Source organism: Condylura cristata, unplaced genomic scaffold (assembly GCF_000260355.1).
Source record: "Condylura cristata isolate star-nosed mole 26May11 unplaced genomic scaffold, ConCri1.0 scaffold00024, whole genome shotgun sequence".
Lineage (NCBI taxonomy): Eukaryota > Metazoa > Chordata > Mammalia > Eulipotyphla > Talpidae > Condylura > Condylura cristata.
In genome coordinates this window covers 3,896,692-3,909,492 of record NW_004567125.1, presented here as the reverse complement: position 1 = coordinate 3,909,492, position 12,801 = coordinate 3,896,692, and the positions used below count along the sequence as shown (strand labels likewise).

Below are 12,801 nucleotides of genomic sequence, written 5' to 3'. Positions count from 1 at the left end.
GAGATCAAGTAAAGCAAAGAATTATTTAGTATGATCTTTCCTTATGGAGACTGGAGGACCAGGTCATTAAAAACAAAAAACCTAGCACAAGCAATAGATCGTTTTTATTGCAGAATATATTGCCAAAAGGAATGCCACTTGCTAGAATAGTTTAAAACCAGACAAGACAAAATACTTAGAATTTATAGTAGAAAATAAGCTTATTCCCACAGAGACCTGTTTAGAGGGAGCCAGTCCTTTCTCCAGTTTTATACTTATCTTCCAGGGCACTTGTACAAGAAATCAGTGAGGGAAGGAGGTAAAAGAGTGTGGCATGGGAACTGACACATAGCAGCCCTAAACAGCATGAACCTGTACCTTCCCTTTTGGTAAAGGCTTAAAATCTACCTTAGCAATGTGACCTGGGAAAAAATCAGATTGTAATACAAGGGGAATCAGTAAAAGAGATAGAAAACAACAACAAGCATTTTACAGATGTACCGTATGAATAGCAGGAACCTACTGTAAGCACCAGCTTTTAAAGGAAAAAATACAAAATGGTGAGGTCTTCTCTACTCCCTAAATTTTACTATTTTGTAGTCCTAGAAAATCTTTTGTAATTAAGACAAATATGGTCTACCAGAGACCTTTGTGGGACTCTCACACAAAATACATCTGTATGAAAAAGAGGATAAAGGGACAAAGACCACAGCTTTCAGGTAAGGCAGATACTACTGATTTGTTGCCTTTCTTGTACTGACCTTAGGTAAGTTCACTTAGCGCCTCTGAGCTTCAATTTTTGCAACTGTCAAACAAGTAGCATTAATTTTTTTTTTTATAATTCCTGTAAGAGGAACAACTCTGTAAATTTCTGAGCACAATGTCTGGCACAGAATAAGTACTCAATAAACATTAGCTCTCTTTTCAAAAATTACTTTCATGAAATTTTTGTGGAATTGGGTCAAACTCTAGAGTAACACAATGCATGGATTACTGAGTAGAGAAAGTCACAATTCTGAAAGCCTCAAATATCCCAAGAAGGATATGCTTAAGGAAATAGGAATAGGGAAATAACAAATTAGAAATAAAGGAAGAAAACGGTGACTCCCTTCTTTCCAAGTTTCCAGTCATACTCCCAAGTGACACACAATAAGCCAGTGCACAGCATAAAACAGACCAAGAAAATTTTAATAGCATTTGAATTTCCCACCAGATCCCAAATAAAACAGAGTACACTGTTATGTCACTTCAAAAATTCCTTTAGCCTGGCCTCAATATGTCAATCCATGGGAAAATAATCAGAAAGATAAAATACTCTCAAAGCTAAGAAATAAAGCACTTCTCTGACCTAATCCATACCCCAGGATTAAGGTTATCAATAAATTTAAATATATTATTAGTTATTCTCTGTGATTCTGGAAAAATAACAGCTGCAGAGTTATTTCTGAGTTGAAATATAGATAAGCTGACAGGTTTTCTGGGTAAATTTTGAAGATTAAATAATTCAAAGTGGCCTATTACAGTACAGAAAAAAGTTAACAATTTTTAAAAGTGACCAAGGGAGCTAAGGAGTGGTATAGATATGGTAAGTTAGCCTTATTTGTGATACTTTCTGATATGTAAAACCTGTCTAAAACCATAAAACCACTCACTTTTAAACACAGGAAAATTTCTGGTATCACATTACCCAATATTTTTAAAGCATTATATTCTTTCAGCTGAAGGTAACCTGGAACAATGTGGTCCATTTCTATAATAGACTAATAAAACTAATTTTAAAGCATACACAACTGTCTAACGCAGCAGGTTTCAACATTCAGGTGTGAAATCACACCTCCCAGTGTACAGGCTGAGTTATCCCCTTGCCTCTCACCTGTAATTATCATTTGCTCCCTGCACAGGTGGCTTTCAGCCACCACATCGCCTGTTAGGTTCACATCTGGAAATATAAACTCTCTCTGGGACCTCATATGCTATGGGAGTGAGAAAGAGGACAAAAACAAAAATTTCAGGCTGGCTTAGACAACTTCTGAAAATATATTATTTTAAACATACAACAGAATGTTGTATAATACAATTTGGTAAAATTATAAAGAATTTGGCAAAATTAAAACACTCTAAGTCACCATGGTATATTTAAGTATTTTTCAAAATGAAAAGAATACACACACTTCATGGTTCCTGTACAGGCCAGCTTCTATTATTAAGACCTATTCCAAAATTTTAGCAAAAGATCTTTCATCAGTTGAAAAAACATAATTAGATGTTTTGATTAAAGCATTTCCCTCCCCTGGTTAACAAGATATAACAGATGTCTCAGACTTCCCTAATAACAATACAGTCCTACATTTGGCATCTTTACAATTTTATAACTGAACTGTCATATAGAAAAATTATAGCTAGGGTATCTCTATACAGTCATGACTCTGAAGTGGTTATGACATGCTTCGACTCCCCAATGGAACAGATATGGAAATCACATTCCATATTCATAACCGCAAGCCCTCCTTAGCATGCACTTGAAAACCAACCTCTGAAATCTGAATGATGCGGGCTTATTCAAATCACCACCAATTATTCCTGGAAACACAGGCCAAGTGAGGTATGAAACCTGAACAGAAAATGCAAATCTCACAGTCACTGTCTTCCAAAAGCACAAGGAACACATGCAGAAAAGTGTCTCAGCAAAAGCAAAGCCCATCTAAAGAGATCTACTCTATCAAACTTAGCTTTCCTGCAGAGATGAATTCTGTATTTGACCAAAAGAAAAGAAGGAAAAAAAGTCACATTTTTCACCTCCTAAAATTCCCCTGGTTTTAATCCAGTTTGTAAAAATTTAATTTACACCAATTTCATCAATTTCATCAATTTGGAGTTAACTAGAGATAGACCTGCCTTTTATATGTGAGGCAGCCTCTCTGATTGAAGTTTAACTCAAACATCCTGACTTAACAACTCCATTAATGACATGAAGCACCGATCTAAAGATTACTCAGCCCCTTTGTCATGCCATGTGTTATTTATAGGACAGTATATCAATCATGTTTTCCCCTTATCATTTCCTACTTTCTGGTCCTAAGCTATTTGGTATGCAAAATTAATACATTCCATTGCTGCTGCAAATCTAAACAATGCTTGATAAAAGATTAATAAAATAGTTGGATTCTCTGCAACCACATACACACCCAGGGAAATTCATCAATGTCTTTTTATTTGCATATTTGGCTGACTGCCCCCTGCAGCAAATATGTATGGCACAATGCTCAGGTATCCTGGTTTATGGTTTGCATTTAATTCAGGGTGTCAATCTGCTTCTGTTTTAATTACATCCGTCTTGATATGTTATTACAATCTCATGAAAACTTCTTTTCATTATATGAATGGCTATAAATATATACACATGACAAACAGTTGTTATAAATTTTCTGGTTCAGTAATAAACAGACAAGATGCCTTAGCCAACTCATCATGTGAATTTAATATTTTGAAGCTTTCTTTTTCAAAAGGAAAGTTTGGTTGAGTCTTTAATCATACTCCAAAGTTCACTTGTATTAAGTGAAGTTTGGTAAATTGCCAATTGAAGTTTCTCTGGATTACCAAATGAAGAAAATGTTTCATCAAAAAATAAGATTTTTAATGAATCAGATTAAGGTAATTTTATAATAAAAAATTACTGTATCTTTCCACTGGAATTCGATGAGAAACACTCATATCATCACCCTAATCTTTACCTTTTCTTTTACATCCTCATATGGGGATGGAAGGAAATTTTAAAAAGATAAATGTATCTATGGAGAAAGGCCAATGAATTACAGGATGATACAATGCTTTTAAAAGGTTTTTGATAATTGAGTAATGGAAAATTTCACCCCAAAATGGGAAGGTTTATGATAGGTACTCAGGGCTCATTTGTAGTATTTTAAGAAAAATAAACAAATAAACAAAAGCCTTCTTTTCCCAGTCCTTGGGAATCCAAATACGAAGAAGAGGAGGTAATCTCCTAATTTCAATGACTAACAGAGAGAGCTCCTCACTCCTAGGGTGATCTTGAGCAAGTCAATTAACCCCTCTGGGCTGTGTTTTCATTTACAAAATGAGAGGTAGAACTAGAGCACCAAAGACAACATCTGTGTCTCTAATGTCACTCAGGGCTTAGAAAGCACATCAACCAACAATGGCTGCAGTAAAATGGATCTAAAGGTTGTTCAAAAAAGGGAGGTCCTAACTTCAACATAGCTGCATCTAAAGACACAGCTCTGCACATTAATCTCCAAACTGTAATTTTCATGAATAATAAAACTGATCACTGTAACAAATGAGGAAGGGGGAAAAAACCTTGCAATACACCAGGCACAAGACCAAATAAATGCTTGTTCCCCTTATGCCCCTGTGAAACAATAATTTTATTTAAAACAATTTCTTGGAGCAACACAGCCCTAGACCTTATTTTTACCTACTGTATATGCACAGAGAAAGAATGGGTGAAACACTGGAATTTCTAGTATGTGGCTAGAAAACAAGTGATAAGCTAATGTCTAACTACTTAATTTACCTCTTCAACCTCAGGTGTTTTTTGTTCTTAACTTACTTTTTAATTTCTTAACTTACTTTCTTAACTTATTTATGGAAAACGATTCACCAGACAACCTTTAGCCAGCAAGTGTAACTCAACAGAGACCCTAGCAAATGAAAGTCTACTTCATTAAAACTAGTGAGGAATAAATGCACTGGTGGACCCTCTTAATTCCTCTTTTCAGGCTCCAAAATATCACAGCCTTCAGGAACCTGGTAGTAACCTAAGAAGAGGTTAGTAGGTTAGTGTTGTGCTGCAGTGGAGAAGAGATGTGCAGACCACAAGGAAATGGCATTATTACATTATTACAACTTGACTCTGAAATTGACTTAAACTCTGTCCCACATTCAGTTTCACTGCAGTCTAAAAGAACAAGATTTCCACCCATAACCCAAAGTCACAATTTGTCTTCACAGGCTGTGCTCCTGTGTCCAACATTTCAAAATGTCCCAGTTAATAGCAATCACACAGTACCTGCAAAGTGAAGGCTTTCTGCCAAAAATGAATCCCAACATGCATTAGCCACTTCCCATTACTTATGAGCTATGAGCTATTCCCCTCTCCTCTGAGAGCTATTTCATTGCATTTGGGTTTGCAGGGCTTTGAAGCTACTGAGAAGGTACAGCACCTTGAGGCAGAGTGGCAAGTCAAAACTACAGTAAAAGTCTTTAAACATATATGTATATATATTTATATATAGTTGGTAATTGTGGGCTTGTTCAACACACTCTAACTAGAATTCAGATATGAATGAGAAATGAGAACGATGAGTTATCAGTTCAGAAAACTGTGGCAAACAAGTTATCCTCCTAGTGCTAACACTGGATTACGTCAGACTGTTCAAGTAAAGGTGAAATTATGGAAGTTTGGAATTTTAACATGTCTATATTTCATCCAAATTTCTAAGTCCATTACCCTTTATTAATTTGCATTCACAATTTTGACACCTCTTCCTCAGTAAAGGAAAAACAGGAGGGAGAAAGAAGTGCAGAAAGAAAGGGAGGCAGCTATGCAGTGGGTGGGTGGGGTATCTAACAGGACCCCAAGTTGAAATTGTCATGTACACTAATATGCGAGATTAAACACCTTCAAAGAAAGCAGTGATACACATGCTTTTCAGGTTTCCTTGCAAACGGTGGAATTAGACTTGAATACTAACACACTGAAGCCTGTACCTGCCTAGCCTCTTCCAAAGCAAGCAAAGGAAGTCAGTGAAATCAACTCCTTCTCCTCAGTTACCAAGCCCATTAAAAAAGACCTATTCTTTATGACCTTACAAAGATCCATACTGATTGCCGACCATCTACCCTGAAGGTTTATTTGATGAAATGAGGAAAAACACAGTTCAGAATGGGAAAGACAAAGACAAATTAAGGATCTAACCAGCCTTAAATCCTGTTCCCCTCTTCAAGGGAAAGAATATGCATTCATTTACTCATAGAACAGGTACAGATATGTAAGAAAAACAGTTCTGGTCCAGTTAACAACGTCACCAAATTGTTCTATTTTCACTCCTGTTTTGGGTCTCACCAAATTTATTATCATCTTGCTCTTCCACACTGCAATTATCAACATTTTCAAATCTACCTAAAATTTTTTCAGAACTTTCTCACAAGATAGTTGCAATCCCATTATTTTCTTATGTCTACAGAATATTAGGTTTCTACCAAACCCTGGAAAAAAGTGTTGTTTCTTGAGGAGGAAAAATAGTATAAGGCACTTTAACAAAGTTAAGCCCACATATTATATTAGGCTCCATTACAGCATTGGAGGAAAATGATATAAAATGTAAAATCACTAGCCCACCAAGCTCCACCTGCTACCTGTGGGCATGTGTGCAAACATACACCCTTCACCAAGAAATGTGTAGACCTTCTGTCCAAAGGCTTCCAAATTTGGTAAACTTTCATTAACAGCTAGTCTCAATTACTTCCTCAGTTTAGAGGCCTTATTTCTAATCCCAAGCTAAATCATCACCATTTCTTTTCGACAATATGTAGAACTGATTACATAGAAGAGTCTCAGAATCTTTATCACCTCACTCTCAATGTTCTTTGAGTAATGTCAAATGCTTTTTTTTTTAACCCTTTTTCAATTGTGAAAATTAGATAGCAACACTCACAGAAAGGATCAAAGGCTAATTGCTAACTCTGTGATTCATTTTTTTTAAATTTACTGATTCATTAATATTCTGTACAGTTGTAAAAAATGAAAGAGCTGAAATAGTTCATCTCAACTAACACAAAGTTGTATGAATCATATCACAGTCGTCAACTCAACTCACATAAATACTCCTGAATTGATGGTCTGCCTTATACAGTAATATACTGAAATTCACTTAGTAAAATATGTGAACTCATAACCAAGCATATTATTCACTTTTCCTTTTCTGCATATTTTCTTACCATTTAAGAACTCCTTAGATCCTAAAGTTATGCACTTTCAGAAGTAAAATGCAGGAACTGACCCATTTACTCTGTAGTCCCAAACTTCCCAAGATAGAAAGTGAAAAATGTGACAAAAAAAGAGCTTTAAGGCCTACCCTTGTTATGTAATAGCAGAAGGGTGCTGACCTTTCTTGATCTACCACTTCATACACAAGTGAGAAAAAGATAATTTGAAGCCTTTATTTTAACATCAGTGTAAACCTCTTTTCTCATCCAATCTCCTACCCCAGCTTTCTAAAAAGCAGCAAAACATAAAATCAGTGGACAGAATAAAATATATGGGCTGGGGGCAGTGTGGTAGCATAAGAATTGGGGTCCTATCACACTGAAAGTGCTATTAATGAGAAACACTCACCAATATTCAATTCATGGTGAGGATGCTAACAATCAACAAAAGGGCTGTCACCAGGCTGGAAAAGATAACAGGCAGAGAAGTGGACTAATCATCATTATCTGTATCTGACATTCCCCCTTCCTGCTCCCACTTTAAACTTCAACACCAAGTTTGCAAGTCTTCTATCATTAGCTCACTAATGCTAGACTCATAGATCATCAAGATCTGCCAGAAAACCTGAAGATCTTTTCCAGTTATTTCCCATGCTAGATTACGGATTGCAAAATCAAGAATGAAAGTGTCCTGTGGTCAAAGAAGTTTAGGAAAGAGGCACATCATGTCACCTTCTCTGTTCAAAACTCCTATTTATAATAAAAGGCTTAATTCTGACAGAATAAATTCCCTTTGATTTTGTTTAGTTTTGTCTAGTCCATCAAATTTCAAAACTATTTGAGGGCACATCGCATATTTTTCTGGAACATAACCTATGAGTATCTGCCAGAATTAAATTCCCTTCCACCATGACACCTTTGTTCTTAAACAACTCTAAATTCCTCAATGAACGGATCAAGAAAATAATGACTTTAGAAAACAACTTACCAAGGTCACTGAACTAGTTAGAATGGCCAAGCATGGAACACGGATCTCTACTGGTCTCTGACTTCCTTCAAAAGCACTGTTTAGTTCCACAATTACTCATTTGACCAGCCTGTCCTTGTCCCTAAGCCTTATTTTCAAGGGTCTTAATTCTGTGCCTTCTTCATTATTCTCAGAATGCTCTCCCTACTCCTCACTCCTCCCCAATCCATCTCTTTTCAACTCCTCTATTAAGCCCTAGCAAACACGTCTGCCTACCCCCACTAACCTTCTCTGGAAGTATCTTGCAGTTTGCTGATATCAGATATTTGAGACCCTGATTCAAAATTATTTTATAGGTGCTAGACTATTTTAAGTAAACTGCACAGCCTTCAAAATGTTACACACATTTTAGGTTTCATTCTAGTGCCTTGCACATAGCAGGCAGTCCATAAATATTTGGTGACTGATAGAAGAATCATGATTTATAGTGTTCTTAAACAAATGAATAAGTAAGATTTAACCTCAGTAAACTATCAGAGTGATTAAAATAACATATTAAAGCTACATCAAATTTGGTACCACCTACTTACCCTATTGATATGTGGGTAAGCCCTGGAAATGAAGACCACATGCAAGATTTGGTTTGATCCTCTCCCCACTACGAATAGGTCTTCCCTAATTTTCACAAATCTACAAAGCTTCAACTAGTCTCTTGTCAGCTAATCCCATCAATTTCACCTTTGCTTACTTTGGTGAGCTATACAAAAGGAGACTGCCCTAAATCCTGTACACAGAGGAGTGAGAGGGGAACTAATGAAAGTGCAAAGTCAAATCTTTACCCGTGGTGCTTACATGGTTTTCTAATCAATACTCTACAGAAAGAAATAAGAACAGAAAAGCAGCATGACTGCCACATCTGGATAAAATGCCAGTACTAGAGCTCCACATTTCCACTCATATTTTGCTAGAAGCACTTTTCTTTTAAAGGAGGCATGATACCAGGATATTCACTTTCAATCTATCAGAGTATATCCAAAGAAAACAATATCCAAATGGTAATGCTGCTTCTGAGGTACACACTGAAAAGAACAGGGCGTTCAACTTTAGCCTCCTCACCTACCCTCTTATCTTCTATCATGAGACTCTTCACACATCACATACTTGAACTTTAGGGCACAATTACTCAAGACAAGAGTCCCTAGAGAATATGAAACTATCTCAGGCAATTTCACTGCCTATATAAAGCATGGGACTTCTCAAACAACCCCCACGCTTTTATCATAAGATTCCAACAATAGTGGGAAAGAACATAAAAATGCAAGTTCTCATTAGACACATTTCTTATTTTCATTCAAGTTAAGTTAGACAGGTACATTTATATTAGCACCTTACATTAAGGGTTAGAAGTCTGTTATTTAAAAGGAAAGCCAAAATCAGCTATTCAAGACAAAATCATGGATCAAGTAATATGTCCATTAATACCCAAAGCATACTACACCACAACTTGCCAGCATAAGCTATAAGCCTAGGTGTACAAGCCAACATTTCTGGTTTCTTATCACAACATCTTAACAGTAGCAGCCTGATGACATGCAGGAACAACTGTTTTAATTTCTAAGCACAGGCACAAAAACATAATATTTAGGGTTACTCTTGGCAGCTATTATTCTTAACAATTATAAATATTCCTAGAACACACATCTCTATCCAAGTTCACAGTTTAATTTATCTGTGTCCTAGTAAGTCCTCACATTTCTTGGTGACCATAACTGTTCAAACTTGGCACCGTGGGACACCAGAGATTTTATTCCAATAATCACACACATATTTTTTGACCATTCAGCATAGACACAAAACAAGGTGCAAACAAATCAACCTTTACCCAAGGAACCAGTCATGAGTAAAAATTATCAATCTAAAAAAGTTTATTTATAGCTTTTGTACAAAAGTTGGACCTCCTAAGTGTGAACACTGAAACATTATCCAATAATATTAAGGAACTTGTTAATTCATTTAGGTGTGATAATGACACTTTGTAGTTGGGGGGATTTTTAATTGAGACATTACTATTTCAAGATAAATAAAAATATTTTCACATTTCTCATACCACATGGATTGGGATATGGGAGAGTAGAACGAATACAGATTAAACAAGATGAGGCACCAATTAGTATTGTTTAAGTTGAATGTTGAGTATAATGGATTTATTATACTGCCCTTGCAGTATAATACATGTATATACATGATGATTTTTTTCCTATAAAGGGTTGAGGAAACTTTTTTTTAAAGTTAGATTTTTTAGATTTCACGTGGACAAATACAGGATATCTGGACACATAAAGAATATTCAGATATGAAGGTGGCAAAGTTATCAGCTAACCAATGTAACCTAAATCTTGAATCTAGACGAGTAGCAAAAATAAATCATTGCAGCAAGTAAAGGAATAGTAGTGGCACATTTTAAATTTGGTCTTCTTTAAAATTTTAAAGTTTCTTAAACCCACCCCCCAAAAAAAAGAATGGGCACATTTTTCCCCAAAAAGCCAACTTATATAATATATATATATGTATTATATATATACACATGTATGTACATATGTGTATATATGTAATATGTATACACATCAGAAATCCAGTCAAATATAATTAAATACTTATATTTATTAAAAATAAGACTATCAAAAACTGTGTAAGTTAAACTATCTCTACTTAGTCTTCAAACTTACTTGTAAACATCTGCAGGCGCCTTCTCCTTACTAAGAGGGGCCACACAGCAACCAAGGCTAATCATCACAAAACAGAGCCACGAGTAAACAGTTCTTATAAATACTGGTACCACAGGTAGCAATGATGAGCCAAATTCTAGGTATCATTTTCTACTAGGTGACATGCTGCCATTTCAATTCCATTTTAAAGCAAGAGAGACAGAGACATAGGAGGAAACAGTCAGAAAGAGGTCACACTGTACATTACCCCCAGACCTTACAAAGTTTAAGCAACAGTTAGAATTATCCTAATAAATGTTGAGCCTCAACTCTCAAAAGAATCATTTAAGAGCCATTTTAGCCAGTAAAGCACCAGGTCTAGAACCAAAGGGTATTATTTCATCTCCAGCATCCAAATCTGTGGCCACCAATACCACCACCGCCACCACCCTTTTCCTCCCCCAACCACTGGCCACCATCCAGCAGTAGAAGCCCAAGCCAAAAAAAAAAAACAACAGTTCAAACTGAAAAGAACAACACTGGCAGAAAGGTTTTCTTTTTAAAATATTTAAACCCAAAACCTAAACACAGAGAACCAGCGATCTAAACCTGTACAGTTACTGCATGTGAGGTTTGAGCTATCATTAACAAAGCTTGCACTTTAACATTGCAAACAATACCATAGTAACAGAAAAGAGAGAGTGAAAGGGAAAAGTTTCCTTCAGGAACCTCAAACCACCATGTCAGGTACATGAAAGGCTAGAAACCAACCCCTATCTTGGCTTTGTGCTTAAGAAAGCTGGACCAACTCTGCAGAATCTCAAAGCCTTCTGCTTGTGTGAAGTGCATGTGGTGTGTTGGGGGTGGGGATAGGGAGGGAGGGGGAGGAAAAAGGGGGACTGCATTTATAGAGACCAATGACCAATGCCAGCACCAAATCAGATCTGTCCAGGAAAAGAGTGTTTCTCCAGACCTTTGGGCAGTCTCTTTATAGCCCCCTCCCTCTTGTGGCTCCCCCCACCCCCCAAGAAACTGGTTAGCTAGTAGGAAAATGTGCATTTGGAAATCAACACTGCAGGTGCCCAAGGAATAAAGATACACACACACACACACACACACACACACAGCCAGTCAAAAGAAAAAGAAAAAACAGACATTCCAAAAAAAAAAAAAGGAAGAGGGACAATTGGGTGACAAGCCCTTCAGACCCAGCTAGGATTTTATTCTTTCTGCCCATCAGTCGTCCCTGGTATACCTTTTTCTGTCCTTTAACCAAATTGGTCATGTACACACACACATGTGGATATGTATGGTATAGATATTATAATTAACCCTTTCTGTTATAGAGCCCCATATGGAATACAAGAATACAGAAAGATATTCCATCCTTTCCTCTCTTTCCCCTCCTCCCTCCTTTCTCCCAACCAGGAGAAAACGCCCCCTTCCCCAGCTTCACCAAAGGGGGGGTGGGGGGTTAGGGTAGGTAGGGAAGCATAGAAACCACAAAACCTCATCCGTCTCCGCTCCTGAGGGCACCCAAGAAAGGTATATACTCCAAGAACACACACACACACACACACACACACGGACATATGGCTCTGTAGAAAGCACACAGAGAACAGTCCACAGGCGCCCCAAACCCAGCAAAGAGACTTCAGCAGCCAAGAAGCCATGATTGGGTAGGGAGAGGAGGAATGAGTCGGGGCAGAGCTATCCGTGGAGGGGGGTGCATTGTTGTGATGCCTGAACCCCTTTCTCTCTGCCCATCTGCTGAGGAGGGGGTGCAGGGAGGGGGCGCAGTGGAAAGGCGAGCGAGAACGAGGAAACGAGGAGACCAGGCACGGCTTCGCGATTCCCTCCTGCTGCCTATCTGCCCGCGCCCCCCAGCTCCCCCCAACAATAAGACCTCAGCCTAGACAGACAGACTGACAAGACAGACAGACAAGCGCGGCGGGGGAGGCAGCAGAGCCGGGCGCAGCCGAGTGGGGTCGTGCATAAAGGGAAACCGGGGGGAGGGGGTCCACCTTACCTCCAGCGCTTCAAAAGTGACAAAGCTGGTCATGGCAAATCCATCAATGATGTCCTCTTCGGCCGAGGTGGACTCTCTCCGCTTCCTCCGCGGGGGTCTGGGCCGGGACGGGGCGGAGGACGGGGGCTTCCCATTGTCTTCCTTGTCGGAGCCCG

At 37.9% G+C, this 12,801-nt stretch overlaps 1 protein-coding gene across 1 annotated transcript in view; it reads right to left on the bottom strand.

Moving 5' to 3' along the window:
- Positions 1 to 12,801, bottom strand: part of LOC105854009 (autism susceptibility gene 2 protein-like) — a 725,115-nt gene that overhangs the window by 711,986 nt on the left and 328 nt on the right. The window contains exon 2 of the mRNA XM_012728888.1: positions 12,647 to 12,800. Coding sequence (XP_012584342.1) covers positions 12,647 to 12,800 — 154 coding nt within the window. The remainder of the gene's footprint in view (positions 1 to 12,646; position 12,801) is intronic.